The sequence below is a fragment of the Daktulosphaira vitifoliae genome, unplaced genomic scaffold (genome assembly GCF_025091365.1).
Source record: "Daktulosphaira vitifoliae isolate Bord-2020 unplaced genomic scaffold, ASM2509136v1 Scaffold_3, whole genome shotgun sequence".
Classification (NCBI taxonomy): Eukaryota; Metazoa; Arthropoda; class Insecta; order Hemiptera; family Phylloxeridae; genus Daktulosphaira; species Daktulosphaira vitifoliae.
The window spans coordinates 38,417,922-38,440,644 of NW_026099574.1; the positions used below are offsets into that span (position 1 = coordinate 38,417,922).

A 22,723-nucleotide genomic window follows, 5' to 3' on the forward strand; every position below is an offset into this window, starting at 1 on the left:
TTTTTAGTAAAAAAAATTGAAAAAATTTCGAAAATTAGCGATTTTTAAATTTGTAATTTTTTTGGAGGTTTCCCCCATTTACGGGGAACGAGGGAAATTTTTTCAATTTTGAAGGGTAATGTCTTCGACTAGATACGATTTGTGATCTTTTGACGTATCGTTGAAAGAAATCCGTTCGGTGAGAGCTGAGAAAAAGTGGTAACAGACACAAAAAAAAAAAAACACATCATAGTAAAACCAATACCTTCTCAGCTTCGCATCGAAGCTAATAAAAGAGATTGATATTCTTACAGTTATTATTTGTATATATTATAAAATAATATGGTTATCTAGTTCAGTTTATACTTAATAAATATACTGGGCGTCCCCTAATACAAATGTAGGTACAATTAATAAACTAAACTATAAATAAATTTACATACAATAGTATAATAGGATTTAACTCGTTCAATCGACAGATTTGACTGACTTCTCTGTGATAGCTTCCAACCTTTTTAATATAACGGTCTTATTTACTATTAATTTAAAAACTCAAACATTTTATTAAATTCAAAATATTCCCATTGAAAAAAACAAAGTTCACACCCTTACCAGGTTTAAGGGATGAACTTATATTATATATTATACTTATACTGTATTTTTTATTGTAAAATAAAATAAAAATAATTACCCCATATAACTTAACGGGGTATTAACTTAATTTTTCTTTAATAGCAAAATAAATATTTAACTAGCCAATAAAATAGAAAATAATATAATCAAGAAAATGACTGGTAGATAGGAACTTTTGGACCATTATTTCAGAAGTTATTAACAATTTTAAGTGATGCCTCCCGCCTAGGTATAAAAATGAGAATATCTTCCAAGAAATTTCAAGTAGATTTTTTGTCAGCCTGCAACAACAATGTGGTTTGCAACACATAACTACTAGTTATAGTAACAAGAATCGTCACCACCTAGGCGAGGTGGTTTATTAACCACAACTATGATAATCGAAGTTATAAGTAGTTGATATGTAAAACATACCGTAGCCCGTATTTATATTAAGGAACAGGGATAAAATAAATATTACAGTTAAAATTAATAATTAAATTTAAAGTAAAGAAGTTAAACATGGACAAAAATACGCATGTATCAAAAACCATGTCTACAAAGAAAGACAATAAAAATAAAATAAAATATTTAAACAAAATCAAATAATATAACTAACATTATGGACGGTATTGGAACATATCCAATAATGTTAATCGGAAATTATTGATAAACACCAGTAATGGTCTGGACACTGGCTCCTTAGCGTTGGCTAGAAGAAACAGGAAACACGTGCTTACCACATATAAATAAAATAAATTTAATTTATAATAAAAAAATATAAACGGTCCACATTCGAATTTGTGACTTTACAAATTACTGGTTTAAAAGATTTTATAGACCAGTTATTTTCTTAGTAAGATTATTTCATATTTAATAAGCTTGTTAATGATGTGATTTATGTATCATAAAAAACGATTCTATTAAATTTAATAACAATTAGTAATTTTAGATGTCATAAAATTTCAATAAAATATTAAATGCTTATTAAATTATTTACTTAATTAAAAATGAAGTAGATGATTTTCATCAAAATTTCTTTTTAACGCTTTATAAGCCAATTAAGGGCTGTAGCGGCCTACCTCAAAGGAGTAGGTTTTTTAACCATTGATTATTTTATATTTACGTATTGATCAAAAAAATTGGTTCCGTAAGAGCTGTAGTAATTAGATGAGGAAGTATTGAATTACGTCGATTTTAGTATAATATAAGCTTTACAATAGTAGTAAGCAATTTTTGAACTCTTAAGAAATATAATAATTCCATATAAAAGGGAAATGCCGGGTAAGCAAATTAATAATGGTGGGAAAAAGAATATAAAAGGGAAACATGAAAAGTATACGGGGACGTTACTGGGCGAGACGAGACTGGACGTTTTGTCGAAGAAACGTCGAGTTACGGATTAGGTCGTTGGTGTAAGAATAACTTTATATTTTTGTAAGATTTAATTAATTTTTTTGTTAAATTTTTATATAATATTTGACTTTGTGTTTAATACGTTTCTTAAATAAAGTAACTATTTAAAAATCTGGGCTTAGCGCAAATATTTTATATTCACCGTGTTCTTAGATTTGTGTGTGTGTGTGCGGCTAGAGTCAAGGTTGGACTACTGGTCCTTTAGTCAATCTTAATAATTAGTGTACGAGCTGGCTAGTTTTTGGGCTTAACCGTCCTTTAGTGGGTATAGTAAAAAGGTAGTTCTGCTGGTGGCTGACAAGGAACCACCCTTCAGTCTACTACTTTTGAGCTAGACTGTGCTGACGGGTCTAAACTCTACCCCTTTAGTAGTCCACTAATTAGAGGGATTGGGGCTGATCAGTTTATCCGACGGTTGGGTTTGGTTGGGTTCCAATCCGACGTACGAAAGAGCTTATGGACAAACATAAAAAATCGCACATAATTATAAAACTAATACCTTTTCTGCTTAGTAAAAAAGCTAAATTTTTTTTTTTTAAGCTATGAAACAGTATTTTTACTTTTTTAAAACTATTTTATTAAAAGTATTTTTTAACTCTTAGTTAGAATATGTCATTACTTTCCGAATATTGGATTTTTCATAAAAAAACGTACATATGAAAGAGTTAAAAACAATCAATATCATAAAATTTACAATTTTTCAGAAATAATTATTTCCTTCAAATATAATTCGATGTTTACTTACATGACGATATTTCTGCAAAGCAAATTAAACATGAATCTATATTTTTAGATTTATCAGCACAAGACTCACATAAATGACAATCACAACTCTCTATTCTATAATAAACGCTTTTATTACATAATTTCACAGGACAAGTTTTACCTAAAAATATGGAAAATATAGTATATAAATCATATAATATAATTTTAAAAGTACAACATATAGAAAATAAATATAATATTTTTTTCTGTGCAAGGCTTCCTCGGTGTTTTGTCTACTATATATTTTTTATAAGTTAAAAGTTCCTTCAAAAATACCCAAATTAAGAAAAAAAAGAATATATTTTATTTGTTTCTTACCATCCTTGATAAAATGTAATGGTATATCTGTATAAAAAATAATAATTTATGTTTATGATTTTAATAAAATCATTTAAAAACATGTTTATAGAAAAAAACATTTCCAAATCTTCATAATAATGTATATTGTTTTTAATAATGAACAAAAATAATTATTAACAAAAATAATATATACAGAGAGATTACTCATCTATGCTTGACGAAATATGTTATAATTACAATTGTTTGTAATTTTTTTTTCTATCATATTATCAAATCAAAAATAGTGGTTCCCATTTAAAAAAATTATAAATAAACATTTTCATCCCTGAAGGGATAAAAAGAAAATTCATTTAACTTTATATTATTGTAGAATTTAATAAACTTAATAATTTTTGTTTTTACAAAAATTTTTAATTTTTAATAGTTTCTAAGAAAATAAGTGTCTTACCAGATTTTCATCACTCTGTATACCTCACAAAATATGTTATAGCGAATCACAATATTATTTTTTTAAATAATTATTTCTCAATTGCTTTAGGTAATATACAGTAGAAGCCGCTTAATAGGAACACTTTGGGACCAAGGAAAAATATGTCAATTAACCGAAAGTTTCTAATATGCGATTAGTTTAATTTGTACTATAAAAAAAAAAATGAAAAATTTATAATTAATACTTAAAAAGTCAAGCCTTATAAATTAATCAAAAATTTTATTTAAAATACGTGTCTATCAAAGTTTGTTTTTTTTTATTTTCATAGGAGTAGTGCTGCTCAAAGCCTTTTTCATCCGCACGGTGCTGGACTACTCTCCTGAAGACACTAAGACCTTCTACAATTTCTATGTTTGTAGGGGATGCCTTGTAGTGTATGTTCTAATATACGCCCGGTTTGTCCCGGGACATTTTGTTTCAATAATGCGATTGTGTCAATTATCCGTGTTTCTAATAAGCGGCTTCCACTGTATTTATTTTCTTCTATCACCCCTTATACCCTAAAATATTATTAACATTCAATTTTTGAAATGCAACTCATTTTTTATACCGTCAGACTTCTTCAATTAAAAAAACATTTTTTATTTTATGAATCTTTATAAAATTCAATAAATATTATAAAATTTACAATTTTTCAGAAATAATTATTACCTAATTATTATTATAATTCGTTATTTACTTACAAGACGATACTTCTGTAGAGCAATTTAAACATTTACCAATTTGTAGAGAGTTGCAACTGCATTCTTTACATAAATGACAACCACATTTTACCATTTTATCATAAGCTTTCGTATTACAGTCTATTACATGACAATCTAAAAAAGTAAATTAAAACGCAAATGTAGCACCTAATCATATGATATAATTTTAAAAATATTATATAGCATATGCAAAATAAATATAATATTTTTTTTTGTGTAGGGGCGCCTAAACCACTTTAATGAAATATCGGTCAAAATTGTGTCAAATCTGTATAACTTTGACTTTTTATATTTTCAAATTTAAATTACTATAACTTTTTGAAAAATGCTAAGATCAACATAAATTTTATTTTCTAAATGCCTTATATATATATTCCTTTATTTATATATAATTCCTTATTATATACGTTTCATCAGTATATTTTTTTGTTAAATCGATAATCTCCCTTTATACTGGTAGCGTAAAAACTTGAAAAATACGTATTAAAAATAAAGCCTTTTCGACTTAACATTTGAAAAAGGTTGTTTTGTACATTTTTAAAAATTTATTGTAGTTTTAAGAAAAAAAAAATTGAAAAAATGTCGAAAATTATCGATTTTTTAAAAAGTGTAATTTTTTGGGGAATTCGCCAATTTTAGGGAATGAGAGATTTTTTTTCTTCAATTTTTGAGGGTATTGTCTTCAACTAAATACGATTTGTGATCTTTTGATGTATCATTGAGAATAATCGGTCCAATGAGAACTGAGAAAAAGTATTGATAGACACAAAAAAAAATAAATAAATAAACACATCATGGTAAAATTAATACCTTCTCAGTTTCGCATAGAAGATAAATTAATATCATAATTACATACCTTCATCTTCTTTTGTTGTAATTAAATCAATTAATAATAAAAATAATATGGTTTTAATTAATTTGGAATAAAACGTCATCATGATATTACAAAATAATTAAACAGTATATTTTAACTTTAAAATAATTTAATTTCAATTAAAATTTATTAAGTCTAGTTTTACAAATCTAAAACTATAAGATATTTCATGATTATTTTATATTAATAAAAGTATATTTAAACAACAAAGATAATTTATGTGTTTTTATATTAATAGATATTTTCATACATACGAAAAAATTTTTAACAAATACAAATAAAAAATTACTTTTCCTCAAACTTAATGTTTACGAAAAATAATAGTGAAAACATATAACTAAAAATTTAGTTTTCTGTTAATTACTTATATAGATAGACAAATAGAACTGCTAAAATACAATATTTTATAATGAAATATAAATTGAATGTTATACTCATACTATTAATTTAATTTAATTTTTTTGTAGCCAATTAAATTTAATTTTATATTATTCACATAAACTGACTTTACTCAGTAATAGCTCGTTTATAATAACAGATAAATTATATTTTAATTTTCCAGAAAAAAATATCTCATAAAGATAGGTATATTACTATAATTGTTGAATATCTGTAATTCAATAATACTATGTTTGTTCAAAATTAAAAATTGCTAAGCCACATTATTCGCCCTGATTTCCGTCTACGAACAACAGTGAAAATTAAGGGGTAAAATAGAGATGTCTCACAATGATACAAAATCGAAAAAAGGTGGATAACATTTATATTAATATTAATATAAATTTATAGACACTTAAATAGCATTTAAATTAAGTTGAATGCTTTTGAGATCAGTTTGAATAAAGTTATGAATTTAACATTAAAGTGCTGATAATATTATTAATTTTACCTTTATCAAGCTACAAATACCCAGGTAATAGTGTTTAAAATCCTTATTTAACTTATCTCAGCTCTCACTGAATCGATTATTCTTAACAATACGTCGAATGATTACAAATCGTATTTAGTTGAAGACATTACTCTCGAAAATTGAATAAATTCCTTCGTTCCACGTAAATGTGGTAATCCCCAAAAAAATTACAATTTTTATGAAATAGCTAATTTTTATACCCCATTAAGTTATATGAATAATTTTTTTGATTTTGTTTTAAAATATACAATAAAGTATTTACGATAAAACAATATATACACATAACAGCGAATATCTTGTAGAAAGTCCTTCTAATGACAGAACTCCTGCTGACATTTGTAACTTATATTACAATGTTTAAATTACATTTTTGGAGTAAATAACTATTAAAAATATATTAATATATATTTATTATTGAAGATGATCTCTACACCAGGATCTTTTAGGCGGCGAGGAGAGTTATCTGAGTATATGAGTAAGGACAGATTTTAAATAAGAGGGATTGGATGATTTTGGAGATTGTTGTGAAAGGGTTTGTATCGAGAGATAGTAGTTTGTTTTACAATAAGAAGGTGGAAGTCTCTATGAATTGTTTCGTTTGATATGTAAGATAGGACGTTAAAAATTCGATGAAGGCAATTGGATTGTAGAACTTGAATTTGGCTAATATTTGATATTTTTGCTGATCCCCATATCTCAATACCATATGACTACATTGGTTCTATAAAACTTTTAAATATTATGAGTTGAATGTGTAAGTTAGTTTTGGCATATTTATGGAAAGTATGATGACCAGAAAAGTTTACGGTCAATGATAAGATCAAAATATAAGGGTTAATTTTAAAAATGAATTATAACATGATAATTCAAGAAATGTATAGTAGTTTGTTTTACAATAAGAAGGTGGAGGTCTCTATGAATTGTTTCGTTTGATATATAAGATAGGACGTTAAATATTCGATTGGTAATTAAAATCGGTTCAGTGAGGCTAAGAATTTTTATGGATAGACATAAAAAAACGCACACCATCACAAGAATAATACCTTCATAGCTTCACATAAAAACTAAAAAATTTAATCAAAAAGATTTAAAAAAACTCCATAATTAAGTGAATTAAAAAAATTAATTATAATTGTAAATGTACATTGTTAAAGTCTAAAGAAACCCAAATCATGTTATTAGTAATGCACGTTACAAATTTGAAATCGGCGCAAAAATTGGTTTAAAGAAGTATATTTTTGATGAAAATTGCTTGTAGACCAAAAAATGTATTCATAAGTAACAATTCATTTATAAAAAGTATTGCATCACGATCTTCAAATTTTATGAATGTTTTCCATAATAGTAACAACTCCTTTATAATTTTTTATAATTTCTCCATACAAATTACAACACTATATCATTAAATATCAATTTCACACTACAATTAATTTCTATAATAAATATTTTATATATATATTAAATCCAACTAAACAAAAAGATAAATCCAGACATATCTGTTTGCTACAACATACAACAAAATAAAAAATAAAAATAAAAAAAATTTATTTCTCTAATAACTACGAATTTTGATCGCATTAATCTGATTGTTGTGTCTAATTATCAAGAATAATTTTCTTTACAAATTTCCATTAAAAAATAGGTTTTCAAAAAAAGTGGATTTATCTGGTTATTTCCTCAATTAGCTTAAAATTAGCTTTGAAAGTTCCTTTTTAGGTTCGATGCGAAGCTGAGAAGGTATTAATTTTACTATGATGTGTTTAATTATTTATTTATTTTTTGTGTCTGTTACCATTATTTCTCAGCTCTCACAGAACCATCAAAAGATCAGAAATCGTATCTAGTCGAAGAAATTATCCTCAAAAATTGAACAAATGTCCCTCATTCCTCGTAAACGGGGGAAATCTCCAAAAAAAAATACAAATTTAAAAATCGCTAATTTTCGAAATTTTTTTTACTTAAAACTACCATGACTTTTTCAAAATTGAACAAATCAATATAATTTTATTTTTAATAGATGCATAATGTCTTTACCTATTATTTGATATATTTTTTTATAAATTTGACCCTTTAACATCCCACAGGGGGGATTCAAAGTGACAACTTTCTCACAAAAAATTAACTTTTGAATGTGTTCCGAAAATACTGACACTTTTATATATACTTTAAATTAAAGCTAATGTAATATACTTTATTATGAAAAAAAAAATTTTTATGGTAAAAACAGACATCAAAGTTAATAAAAAAAAATACGATTTTTGTAAAAAAAATTTTTTTTATTTTATTCTTAACTTTATAATGCTATTTATTTATTCATTATTACACTTCTAAATCATAAAACTTGTAATCAGAATATAAATAATGAAATAGGAGATCCTGTAGCTTTTGGAATAATCCATTAATTTTTTTTAATTAAATACTATCTTCAGATTTGTATCGAAGCGTTTTTTATGATAGTAATTTTAATCACTGTCAGAANTAATTAAATACTATCTACAGATTTGTATCGAAGCGTTTTTTATGATAGTAATTTTAATCACTGTCAGAAATTATCTATGCTGGATCCAACTATTCCACGACCCCACTGAGCCGCCACCCCACTGTGCTGGGTTGGGTTTTTTAAATTTGTTATTAATAACATAAACTTTTTGTTACAATGTTATCCATAAATTTTATATTATGATCTATTTTAATAATCTGTTTTCATTTAATTATTATTTTTTATAAAAATTCTTTGAACTTAGTCTAATTATTATTTACAAAAAAAAAACCAAAGTAATATCAGTTGGATAAATATTTATTGGGTATGATTTAACTTAGTAAATAATACAAGTGTTATAGACAATTTATTTTTTTAAATTACTATGCATCTTTCATGAGGTGTTTCACAAGAAAATTTAAATTTCTTCCACCATCCCTTATGCTAAAGACTTGTATCAACTTCATATTTTCAAATGGCAACCCTATTTTTTTTTTATGCCATTAGATTAAGTTTAATAAAAAAAATATTTTTTAAAAGAAATATTTTATTTAATATAAAACCCTCCACGGCTCTTTAAATTTTAGAATTTATTAAGATAAAATCATAACAGACTGGAACGTTATAGGTCGTAAATCGATAAGCGTTACCAGTTTTAATTAATAGACATTTGCGTTGTCAAAGTAAATCGGTAGCTCTTATCGCTACATAAAATAATAATGTGACTTTGTAAAAAAAGCTACTGCTTTTTTTCTTCAAATATCGTAAATGTTAAAGTAGAGAATCTTGTTTAAAATTCATAATTTTTTATTTTTTTTTTAACTAAACATTTATTTTCTTTATAACGAACAAAATAATATATAAAAATAATACGGGTTGCCATTTGAAAATGTTATGTTGATACAAGTTTTAAGTATAAAGAATGGTGATATAAATTTAATTTTTTTTGTAAAACAGCTCATCAAAGATCCATGATTAAAAAAAAAAAATTATTTAGAACACTAGTATTTTTAAAGATATTACGTGAGACATTGTTAGCCAATCATCCTGTATAAGAAAAATTTATCATTTATAAAATATATATTTTTTATACATAAATATTCTTTTCGTTTTACTTCTATGTCATTGGTTTTTTGACGTAAACAATTTTTTTTTTTTTTTTTTTTAAAATTGGCCCTGTTACAAATAAAAGTTGTTATTTTTTTTTTATATGGCTATTGAACTATTTATAGGAAATGTGAATTTTTTTTAAGATAGTATAAACTTAATTAGTTTGATTAAGTGTTATAAAATGTGAATCATAAAAAAATAACAAGTTAAGATTTGTTTCATTTTTTGAAATTTTAATGAAATGATTTATGTTCATGTTTTTGTATACATATCGTTCTAGATGTAATTTAAAAAAAATAATTTTACATTAAAACTCGAGTATTTGAAAAACATGTTTTTAAATACATAAGATTTAATTTATAGCCTTTGATAGACAAATATCTTAAATTAATTACGACAAATGAGAATTATTTCACAATATGCAACACAGTGATTTAAGTTTATTTTAAGCTACACATTAGCTTAAATTTATGGGGGTTAAAGGCTATAAGTCAATATTAATAAATTTTTGGAAAATCATTTTTTTTTTTTTCAAACAGTTTGATATAATAGCTGATTATGATAATGCAATAACATGTTTTAACGCATAACGTTATTTTAATCGTTAATATCAAAGAATATGTTTATCAATTAATATTAAACATTTAATTCTTAGTTAAATTAATTTAGTATTTAGCTTCAACCCCTTTGGATTAAGAAATAAATAGCTTTATAAAATAGAGATTGATTTTTTAATAATCAGTAAATAAATTAATATTGAAATTAATGTTAACACATTGAAACTAAAAAACATTTTAATGTCATGTTTAATTGCAGTAAAATTAATTTCTATAATTAAATGTATTTATTCAAATGTTTAAATTGTGTCAAATATTATTGTCTCGCGTGTTCGATGAGAAAAATAACTTTTTTTTCATAAAAATACATTGTACTTTTCATAGTCAATTTTAATTTATTCGTTTATTAAAACGTTTAGAATTTTCTTTTTTTATTTAGTTAACCTAGCATTAATAAAATTATTTAAAGTCTATAGCAGCATATTTTTCTATAATAAATAATAAGCTGTTAAACAGAATAAAAAAATATTTGCGTTTCTCTAACACTGAATCTAATCAAATTGGGATTTCAGCTTTAAAAAATTCCCCTTGTCTAAATTCTATATACGCCTATATTATAATAATTCAAACAAAAATAAAAATATGGCGTTGAATTAAAAATACATTTTATTGGGAATAAAGATTAAAATTAAATTTTTATTTTGTTAATTGTTGTAAATATCAATTTTTTTCTAAGGACAAATTATTCCCAAGCGTATATATTAATAGGTTAAAGTTAATAATTATATAATTAAGGTTAACGGGGAATCTATTATTTTAGTTTTAATATTAAATAAAAAATAATCTAAATACAATTTTAACTGGTCGATAACAAGATTTGTATAATTAATTTTTGAGATATTAGCATTTTAAAATTCAGAAAATGTGAGGAGCGATATAATGTTTAGCGAAATTATATATTCACCATAACATACAGATAATAATTCTTCTACGTTACAAATCCCTTTCGGCTATAACTAAAAATTAAAACTTAATAAGTAATAATACAATTAGTTTCGTGCTAACTGTCATTGGCACCTCTATTTAATATATATTTTAACAAAATACGTATTATGCCAAAAAAAATTTTTAATATTTTTAGCGCTCCTCAAATGTGTGGCGCCAAGGACATTTGTCTCTGTTGTCTCCATTAGTACGATCCTGAATACAATATTGGTTTAAACTAAATAGTAAATAAATAATAATAAGTATCCTTTGAACTTTCATAGTTACCTCTAAAATATACCTTTACAAACAATTTTTCCTTACAATTAACTTGATATTTACAATAATTTTCAAAAAATAAATAATTTTTAATCTGTATATTTCTATGAAAAAATCATTATTAAACAAAAAAAAAGGGGTAGTTTACTTAATAAATCAACTGTATATACAGTTTTATCATAAACCACTCAATTACTCTCAAAATAAATAAAATATTGGAAAAAGATTTTTGAAATTATATATTTCTTGATTTATCAGCTAATAATTACTTGTTAGTATCATCCCTTATAACTTAAAGGGGTATCAACTATATTTTTTTTTAATAGCAACATACATATTTTAATATTTAATTAATACATATTAATGGCACTTTCAATAAAAATATTGAACAGCAAAGGTGACAAACTCCTTGTTGTCTCACTCCTTTTCTAATCAATGCAAATGTGCAAAGTCTTTTATTTCAATTTGAGTTTTTTGTTGCTTGTATAGTTGGAAGATCTCAGCATCAAAATATAGTACGCAACTAATACTTTAATGTGGTATAAATTTCGGTGTAATGTTAAATGAATAAACCTATTTAAATTGTACCTTGCTATAAATTTAATAAAAAATATATTAAAACATATATTTGACAACCGTATATACTTTGTACTTGATAAATTTTCATAAAAATTATATCAAATTTTTAATAAATATCAATACATGTAATACAAACACTAAAATTCGAAAAAAATTATTAATAATATTATTTCAATGCATAGTCAGTGTGGTCGGTTTATCATAAATAACGAAATAAATACAAAATTAGAAAAAAAATGTTTGATTAATTTTAATTACATATATTTCTTAATTTATTAAAATAATTAACTTGTTTAATTTACATTATTTTGACTTAACCATACAATTAATACAATATCGAAAAATTAATTTTTTTCTTTAGATGTATATTTCTTGATTTATGAGCTAATAATTACTCTTTAGAATTATCTCTTAATACTTAAAGTGATATCATCTTTATTTTTTTTTTAATAGCACCATACATATTTAACTAGCCTATTGTAGTAAATAGCTCAGGAAATATTAAAAAACGTTGATACTAGTTTAATATAAGTTTTACCATAGTAGTAAGCACATTTTAAATTCTTAAGCAATATAATTATGTCATATAAAGGGAAAATGCAGGGTAAGCAAATTAATAAAGGTGGGAAAAAGAATATATAAAAGGAAAACATAAAAAGTAAAGGAGGATTGACGTATTGACTAAGTAACGTTTAGTTACGGTTCAGGACGTTTACTGCGTGAAACTTTGTATTTTGAACGACCTAATTGATAATGTGTTATACTGTTATATTGTATATTAATTATTCAAAGATAACCAAAAAAATAAGGTAAAAATGAAATTCAGCAACACATCAGGGTATGAAACCATAGGTAAAATTAGGTCCGGCCTGACTCTTTCCGTATAATAATCGTAAAACTCGATTAGTTAAGGTTCCACAGAAATAAAATTATAAAATTGTTAAACTTAAATTATAATAATGCAAGAATTTTTAATGTTGTGTTAAAGTGTTTTTTTCAATTTTTGATGATTATTGATCATTAAAATTGGTTCAGTGAGAGCTGAGAATTTTAATGAACAGACAAAAAAAAAACGCACACCATCACAAGACATATACCTTTTCAGTTTCAAATCAAAACTATAAATTTCAATTAAAAAGATGTTAAAAATCTCCTCAATTGAGTATAATATACTCAATTGATTATAATTGTAAAAATCCATTGTTAAATTCAGTTGAAACCTAAGATCATATTTTCTTGATACTCAAAAAAAATTTAGAAAAATGTGCAAATTCTATAATTGCTCCAGGAGGGATTTGAATCCTGTACCCTAAGTGTAAAAGACTTATGAAACTTATGTTACAGATCCGTCTATCGTATATAGCATTTGTTATTAGATAAAAATGGCAACATAAGTTAGTTCAAAATTTCAAAGACGTTTTTCTCGACTTAAGAAAAGTGAAAAATTTTAAATAATTTTTATTTTATAATTAATATAAGTTTTATGAAACCGGTGATCTCATCAATGTAGCATCCCCTTGTAAGATATTTTAAAATAAAATAATCATCCAATTGTACATTTTTTTTAGAATCTGCAAAAAAACATACATAATTAAAAAAAAAATTCCACTATAAAAATATTATTCAAAAATTTATACAGATTTAATGTAAAAAAAAAACAATTTCGAAAAATAACACGACAATGCATTTTACACTAATTTCTTAAAAACACTTTTAAATAATTTTTCTACAACACTTTATTAAATTTTTTCTAAATTATGCAATTTTTACACAAAATATTATAAAATTGTATTTTTACTTTAACTTTGATATCTGTTTCGAAGATAAAGCCAGTGTTCAAATTTTTTGTATAGTCATGTTAAAATTATTGATTCTATATTTTATATTTTTAACTTTATGTTTCTATAATTGTTTTAAAAATGTTTTAAGTTTCTTTTATCCAACATACTTTTTTCGCTAATGTGGACCATTTTTCTTATACATAAAGGTTTAATACTTAAAACATGCATATAAAAAGTTGAACTTTTCTACAAACTATTCAAAATGATATATTTTTATTTGTAATTTAACACATTTATGTTTAACATCAATTAATGCTTATATAATATACTATATTTTGAAAAAAATAATCACGGCCAATCTAGCATGTTTAAATAAGAACATCAAATATCTCTGTGTGGCAATTTAATATAACAAAATAATAAAAAAATTAAGTTTCTAGTTTTTTGAGAGCAATGATGGTGGACGTTCAGATTTTATAAAATTAACTCAAAATATATATACTGATTAATTTGTAAAATATAGAGGTCAACGTCTAAATAGACTTAAACAAATCTTTCCTAAGTGACATGATACTGAATTCAGATTTGTTTTCAGGATTCTTATGGCATCAATAGTTTTGTCGTACTGATGGAACAAAAACGGGTTGTTTTGTACTTTCAATCTAATGGTTTTCAAACAGTAGCTATTATATTTGACATGCTTGTATGACGTTCTCTGCAACAGCTATTTTATTGCCAATAGAGTTGCGTAGGGCAATACCGACTGTTTCAAAATAGTTTCAAATGTATACTTGATATTACACCTGTATATATGATACTTGTTAAAATTTATCAATAAAGCTAAAAATGAATGAAATAAACATACTAGAAGAGTGATATTCAGCCAATCCGGAAATATGTAACATAAAAAAAAAATAATAATAATTAAAATTTGCGGAATTTGATTAAGATAATTATAATTTATTTTAGAAATAAAAGTAAGGGGAAAGTAATTAACCATAGACCCGATGAAGATTATGGACAAGTTTACACAGAAAAATAAATTGTCGATATGCCTGTTTCTAAGTTTGAAGATAAAAAACCCAGCAAAGAAGTGGTCAAGTATAATGATATCTGACAGTGATTAAAATCACTATCACAAAAAACGCTTTGATGCAAATCTTTGGATAGTGTTTAATTTTAAAAAATTGGTGGATTATTCCAAAGATCTGTTATTTCCTTATTTATATCCTCATGTAAAGTATGTCAAATGAAAGAGGGATATAAATATTATTTCTCATAAAAAAATTGTATTGAACCATACACTTTTCAATAAGTTATAAAGGATTAAAAGTTAAAAATGTCGAAAATAAAATCCAGAATTTTTACATAAAAATAGCATTTAGTAGCCATTTTCACCATGAAGACAAAATAAAGTTCCAAATTTTTTTTTTCCGTGATAAACTATATTACATTAGAATTAATTTAAGATGTATATAAAAGTGTCAGACTTTCCGGAACATTTTCAAAAGTTAAGTTGAAAAAGTTGTCATTTTAAATCACCCCCTGTGGGCAGGTAGAGTCAGATTTATAAAAAAATATACCAAATAAAGGAAGGTAAAGACATCACGCATCTATAAAAAATTATATTGATTTGGTTATTTTTAAAAAAGCTATGGCAGTTATAAAAAAAATGAAAAAATGTCAAAAATTAGCGATTTTTAATTTTGTAATTTTTTTTGGAGATTTCTTCCATATACGGATAACGAGGGAAATTTTTTCAATTTTCGAGGTTAGAACTCTTCTTAAAACTAACTAAGGTTAGTCGTCATCATGAAAGGTTTTTAAAAAATTATTCAAAATGGCTTACTACTCCATTTAAAATGCCTTCCATTAAAAAAAAATCTACTAAAACAATACAGGGCCGACCTTTGGTTGATTTAACTGAATGTTCAGAACGAACAATGCGGCGAAAAATTAACTCTGCGTTAACTATGACATCAATGACGTCACCTGAAATTTTATGTGCAGCAAAAAAAAGTTATTTGTGTCTGGAAAAAGAAATGAGACTGGTTTATTTAATAAACTTCTGTTGTCTCCTAATAGTGTCCCCCAAATGAAAATGGCAATTGAAGATTCTTGTAACAAAGAGCCTATTTCTTATACTGCTGATGAAACTTTAGCATTTATTGTAGACAATCAACAGTATATGAATATAAGATTAGGAGCTAAAAATCCTGTAAAACATACGATTTTTAGGGGAATACTCGTTTATTCTAGGCAAATGCAGTATGTACAGTTCAAATATTATTGAGCGCAAAATTTTTTTTTTTCATAGTGTAGCTGATGACTTTTTCTACATGCCACATGTATGGATTAACGTGTAATTTTTAGTTAATCTTTTTAAACGAGCAAACTAGAGAAAAAAACGAAAAAATTCGAATTTTTTTTAAGTATAAATTTGTTAAGTTACACAAAAATAAAAAAAAAACTTTTTTTTTTCATTTGAAAAAGGATATCATTTTTAATAGGAAAAAAAAATGTTTAATTTTAAATTATGTTTTAAAGAATAAAAAAAATGTACATGAATAAACTCAAAATTTACTGAAAAACGGATAAATTTTATAAGTATAACATTAAAATAGCTCTACACCTTCACTAAATCTACTTATGACCTTGAAAATTTGTATTAAAACCCTTAAGTATTCTATTAATGTGTTTTGCTAAAAAAAAATATTTTTAGTGACTTTTAAAAAATGACACTTTTGGCCGCCTAAATCGGCGTTTCATTTTACTGTGTGGCATAGACAACAAAAATTCGATAAACAGCTTCAAATTTCGATAAAGCTGTCGAACTTCGAGCTACTACATCGCGAGCAAATACTGTGAAGTGTATTTTATACGACTTTTTCAAAAACAATGCTGCTACTAGGTTAATTTACTTTCTGAGTAATTTTATATTTATTTGTTGTTTTGTGAGTTATTATTTTTAAATTGCTAAGGTATGGTATTCAAAATGAAACATTGGCAAAAGAAGTTTTACAACACAGTCCTGGTGTGCATTTTAAAGCATGTGGTTAATTTGTTCATAAAATTTTGCAATTCTTAGTAGCATGTTCTGATGGTTTAATTGATGACGACTTGATAGTTGAAATCAAAAAATCAATTCATAAAAAACAGTTACTTAAATGTACGACCTCGAACATTTATTAATATAGTGTACTTTTATATATGGTAATTAATAAAATTGAAAAAAAAAAATGAAGTGTAGAATAAAATGTAGCCACTTTTAGAAAAGTTCTACATGGATTGTCTATTACCAGAAATAATTGACTCTCGTTTTGACAAAGGACTTCCCATAAGAACAGGCTTAAAAACTTAAATATTTTACTGTGTAAATAATGTAATTTTGTAAATTGAATTCTTATAATTCAAATTAGTTTTTTTATAATTTTATAACTTCAAAATAATTAATGTGGATCTCATATGAATTAACTTGTTCTCTGTAAATATTTAATTTTTCTTCCTCATGGAAAATAAATAATTTAGTTATTTTTATAATCTATTAAAATTTGTTAAATATGACGCGTCTATAAGCATTTACGGTCAGGCTAATGTTAAACCATAGTTTTTATACTACATAAAATAAACGTGCGTCGTTATCATTTTAATCGTATTGCATCAAAAAGTAAGGCAGGTACACATTCGGTTTGGTTATCGACTATAAAATGACGCAAATACTCCCAATAATGGACACTCACACTAGTAATTATTTACTTCACACAACGACACTACATAACAAATAAAACCGCCAAATTGCCTATATTCGACTCCTGAAAAAAGGTCGGTACCCAGATGCCTTAAATAAGATTTTAGCTTCGATGCGAAGCTGAGAAGGTATTAATTTTACTATGATGTGTTTATTTATTTATTTTTTTTTTTTGTGTCTGTTACCACTTTTTCTCAGCTCTCACAGAACCATCAAAAGTTCACAAATCGTATCTAGTCGAAGAAATTATCCTCAAAAATTGAACAAATTTCCCTCGTTCCCCGTAAATGGGGGAAATCTAAAAAAAAAAATACAAATTTAAAAATCGCTAATTTTCGAAATTTTTTCAATTTTTTTTACTTAAAACTGCCATAACTTTTTCAAAATTGAACAAATCAATATAATTTTATTTTTAATAGATGCATAATGTCTTTACCTATTATTTGATATATTTTTTTTATAAATTTAACCTTTTACCAACCCACAGGAGGGGATTCAAAATGACAACTTTTTTACAAAAAATTAACTTTTTCAATTTAACTTTTGAAAGTGTTCCGGAAATACTGACACTTTTATATATATTTTAAATTAAAGCTAATGTAATATACTTTATTATGGAAAAAAAAATTTCGGATTTTATTTTGTCTTCATGGTGAAAATGGCTACCGTATGCTATTTTTGTGTTAAAATTCTCGATTTTATAATTTACAATTTTAACTTTAAAATGTTATAACTTTTAGAAAAATGTATGGTTCAACATAATTTTTTTAAGAGAAATAATATTTTTTAATAACCCCTTTTTCATTTGACATACTTTATCTTAATCAGGATATTAATAAGGAACTAGCAGATCATGTAACTTTTGGAATAATCCACCAATTTTTTAAAATTAAACACTCTCTAAAGATTTGCATCGAAGCGTTTTTTTTTTATAGTGATTTTAATCACTGTCAGATATCATTATACTTGATCCAACTATGGCACGTCACCACTGTGCCGCGACCCCCCTGTGCTGGGTTTTTTTATATTGTACTTACTAATTCAATAACGATGGTGTAATTATTTTACAAGTATTAAATATTTTTGATATTTAAAAAATAAATGGGTTTTTTTTTTTATAAAATTATACCATGGGCATATTTAGAGCTCATTTTAGGAAGAGCGACTTAATTTTTTCTATGTAGAAATAAATAATTTAATAGGTACATCAATCAGTGGTTTGTATTTTAAAACTTTGTATAGTAATGATTTGCAAGTATTACAAAAATTATTAATACTGACACTATTTCTTATTTTATTTATGTTGAACCATTCTTTGTTTCATGAAAAAAGGAGGTTTCTTAGAAAAATTTTTAATTTTTAACTTCCCCGATACTATAGTTCATTGAGAACCTTTACTTTATTTTAACAGTACTCATTAATTTGTTGAAGAATGATGGCAAATTTAGTAGTAATTTATGTTATCGTTTTTTTGTGATGAAGAATATTTTGTTTGTCTATTTTTACACTGACATAGTTCTAATTATAATTATAAAAATAAAGATTATTATTATTGTAACTGTAAATGAGTACTAGTGAACTCTGATAGTTGAACACGGTAGTTATAATTACAGTTATTCTGTAACCTTATAAGAGGAGCCCCTTATTGATGACAGATTCTTTTCAGTGTGTAACTAGGTATTTATGTGAGCATTGTGTGATACAACATTTAAGTGGGATGACTCTGTGTGGTATACTCACTATCATTTCAGTGTTTGATGCTACTGTTGTTTTAATTGTTACTAATTGACATTGTATTACAATCTCCTTTCTGTATTTTATATTTTGTATACATTTAGTTTTAGTATGATGATTAGTATATTATAAAAAATAATCTAAATACAATTTTAACTGGTCGATAACAAGATTTGTATAATTAATTTTTGAGATATTAGCATTTTAAAATTCAGAAAATGTGAGGAGCGATATAATGTTTAGCGAAATTATATATTCACCATAACATACAGATAATAATTCTTCTACGTTACAAATCCCTTTCGGCTATAACTAAAAATTAAAACTTAATAAGTAATAATACAATTAGTTTCGTGCTAACTGTCATTGGCACCTCTATTTAATATATTTTTTAACAAAATACGTATTATGCCAAAACATTTTTTTATTATTTTTAGCGCTCCTCAAATGTGTGGCGCCAAGGGCACTTGTCTCTGTTGTCCCTATTAGCACGATCCTGAATACAATAGTGGTTTAAATTTTATTTAAACCATTTCTAAATAATAGTAAATAAATAATAATAGTTATCCATATATCATAAAATTTAACATGAGCTTATGAATTAAAATTAGTGATGTTAACAATCGATATAAGTTAAGTTCATTAAAAAAATATAAAAAAGCTATAAGGTTAAAATACATTATTTCTTAACTATTTAGGTGTACATATTGAATTTGAGATATTATAAGTTAAATATTAATGTTTAAAAGTAGTTTGAAGCGTTGATCATGAGCGTTGTTAATTATTCACTAAATACATTTTTAGTAAGACTGGTATGACTAGATTTTGACACAACTAGAGTATACCATACTTGCATATTAGGTATGTAAATGCTGTATGGTATATAATGTATTAAGACACAAAAAGTTATAATTATTATATTTTAAGTAATCTACATTTACATATTTTTAAATTATATTTACTTCGATATATTGAACTGTCTATTATACACAATAATATGGCAATATATATCTTTTAGGATTTGAAACTATTTAATTTGGCTATGCTGTTAGGGGCTTGTTTAATAGTTGAGGATCTTGGTCAAAACCAAGAATCGGAAGCTACCCGACGTCTGCTCAAATATCGTCCCTATCTCCTTAAATGAGTTTTAATTGCCTGAAGGAGACACAGGCAATCGTGTACCTTAGTTACAGGGGATAGATTATTAAATAAAATTAGACTATTGTTTTATGTCAACGACAAAGTAAAGTTATATTTAGATGTTTAGTAAATATAAGTTATATGTAATGTACAATACGTCTGACCTGAATCCTAGTACAGTTGGTTAGTAGGTATATCCAAGTGAGACGGAGTTGGTTGGCTATGATGACAATTGGCGATAGACGGGTCGTTGAATAAAACAAGTTAAGTAATAAATAATATAAATAAGACGAAAGTAATAATATTGAAAACTATGTCTATAACGGCCACTCAAATACAACTGCCCTTTGTTAGTTCGACGTCAGTAGCTCCGGGCTACAGACGAGTAGAATTGTCATATCAGCATCTCCCTCTATGCTAATTAATATGTATTACGAATTAAATAAATAGAAATAAAACGTGTGTAATATAAGTGGTAAGAACATAGTAATAAATATTCTTACAATGCTAACACATAAATATTGGCTGTATACATAGGAGAGTAAAGAGTATACGATTAGTGTATTAAAACTATTTTTACTTTATATTTCTTGACAGCAGAGCACGGTCGACAGTGTACAGAGGAGAGATGATTAATGCAGGTTTTTTATATATTAAATATATATTAAATGGAAGTAAGGTTGAAAATAAATATACTTTGATTTTTTGTGAAATTATAATGTTTGCCAAGCCACTTCTTGCGCTTGTCGAAAGATCATAAAGTCAAGGAGTAGTGAATCGAATAAGTTGTGAAGGAGTAGTGAATCGAATCGACAATTTTCGTGCCCTTTTGTATTAAATTTAATTCATCTATATGTGCAAGAAGTGTTACGAACTTTTACTTTATTACTCAATTGTGATAGTTATTACATACAATTTTACTTAAAATAGATGATTAGTCATAACTAAATAATTCCTTATAGTTATTACATTAGATTTGTATCAATGCATTTTTATACATATTTCTCGGAATACTTTAAAAGTTTGACATGAATAATTATATTTAATTTTATGAATAATAAACAATGATTTATAGATTACTTAATAATGAGTGGTGTATGTATTATAAAACAACAAAATGTAAGTATGATCATTATGAACTAATGAGGTGAAATTTTGTACAGAATATTATAAATGACATATATTATGATATATATTTTATTTTTAAAATATGAAAAATCATTGAATATTTATTTTGAATAAGCTTAAAATAATCTTAATAGTGTAAAATTACTTCGGCTTTTTAAAAATTAATTAAATCACCATCATTGCCATGATTGTCCACAAGATTCCTCGTTTGTGTCGTTTTTCTTAAATGATGATGACGCGCCTACAGTAATAAATAAAAATTGTAATAAACTAAAAAATTACTAGTATTTTATTTTCATTATTTTTATAGCTCCTTATGATATACAGGGTGGCCCACCACTCACTGACAACTTAAATAACTTTTGATCCAGTTAATATTTTTAGTTGATTTTTTTTTTAAATAATAGTTATACGTTAGGTCTATAGCTATATCTCAATAATTAATTTTTTTACATTTTATTAAAAATATTAATTATTTTTAAATTTTAAATAAAATGTAAAAAAAAAATCTAAGATAGCTATTTTGTAGAGTAGAATTTAAGAAAAATTTTAGTAAAAAAATATCTTATTAATATTCAGTAGTAAATATTCTGTAGCGTTTTGAAGTTTGTGAAAATTTGAATTTTCATGTACTATTTTACGGTATTAAACATTGAAATACGTATTGAGAAAAGGACAGAAGAAAACGCTATCTTTTCAATATACTTTTGAATGAGAGTGATAAGTAATAATTGCCTTATCTAATTTCTTATCATGGTATTTATGCCAAGTTTGTAATGTATACACACTATCATCATATGTATACACAGTAATCATGAAAAGATAGCGTTTTCTTCTGTCCTTTTCTCAATACGTATTTCAATGTTTAATACCGTAAAATAGTACATGAAAATTCAAATTTTCACAAACTTCAAAACGCTACAGAATATTTACTACTGAATATTAATAAGATATTTTTTTACTAAAATTTTTCTTAAATTCTACTCTACAAAATAGCTATCTTAGATTTTTTTTTTACATTTTATTTAAAATTTAAAAATAATTAATATTTTTAATAAAATGTAAAAAAATTAATTATTGAGATATAGCTATAGACCTAACGTATAACTATTATTTAAAAAAAAAATCAACTAAAAATATTAACTGGATCAAAA

The 22,723-nt window shown here is 24.9% G+C and overlaps 1 protein-coding gene across 4 annotated transcripts in view; it reads right to left on the minus strand.

The window, feature by feature from the left end:
- The window catches only part of LOC126900385 (uncharacterized), a 55,853-nt gene that overhangs the window by 20,385 nt on the left and 12,745 nt on the right, over nucleotides 1-22,723 (minus strand). Inside the window, exons 1-4 of one of the 4 annotated variants that reach the window (XM_050676062.1) lie at nucleotides 5,123-5,273; nucleotides 4,282-4,380; nucleotides 3,091-3,117; nucleotides 2,753-2,893 (exon numbers count right to left, since the gene is read on the minus strand). In XM_050676062.1, coding sequence (XP_050532019.1) covers nucleotides 2,753-2,893; nucleotides 3,091-3,117; nucleotides 4,282-4,380; nucleotides 5,123-5,204 — 349 coding nt within the window. In that variant the 5' untranslated portion in view covers nucleotides 5,205-5,273. Of the gene's footprint in view, nucleotides 1-2,752; nucleotides 2,894-3,090; nucleotides 3,118-4,245; nucleotides 4,381-5,122; nucleotides 5,274-21,517; nucleotides 21,811-22,723 lie in introns of those variants that run through there. The other 3 variants (XM_050676060.1, XM_050676058.1, XM_050676059.1) reach the window with 3 other exon arrangements.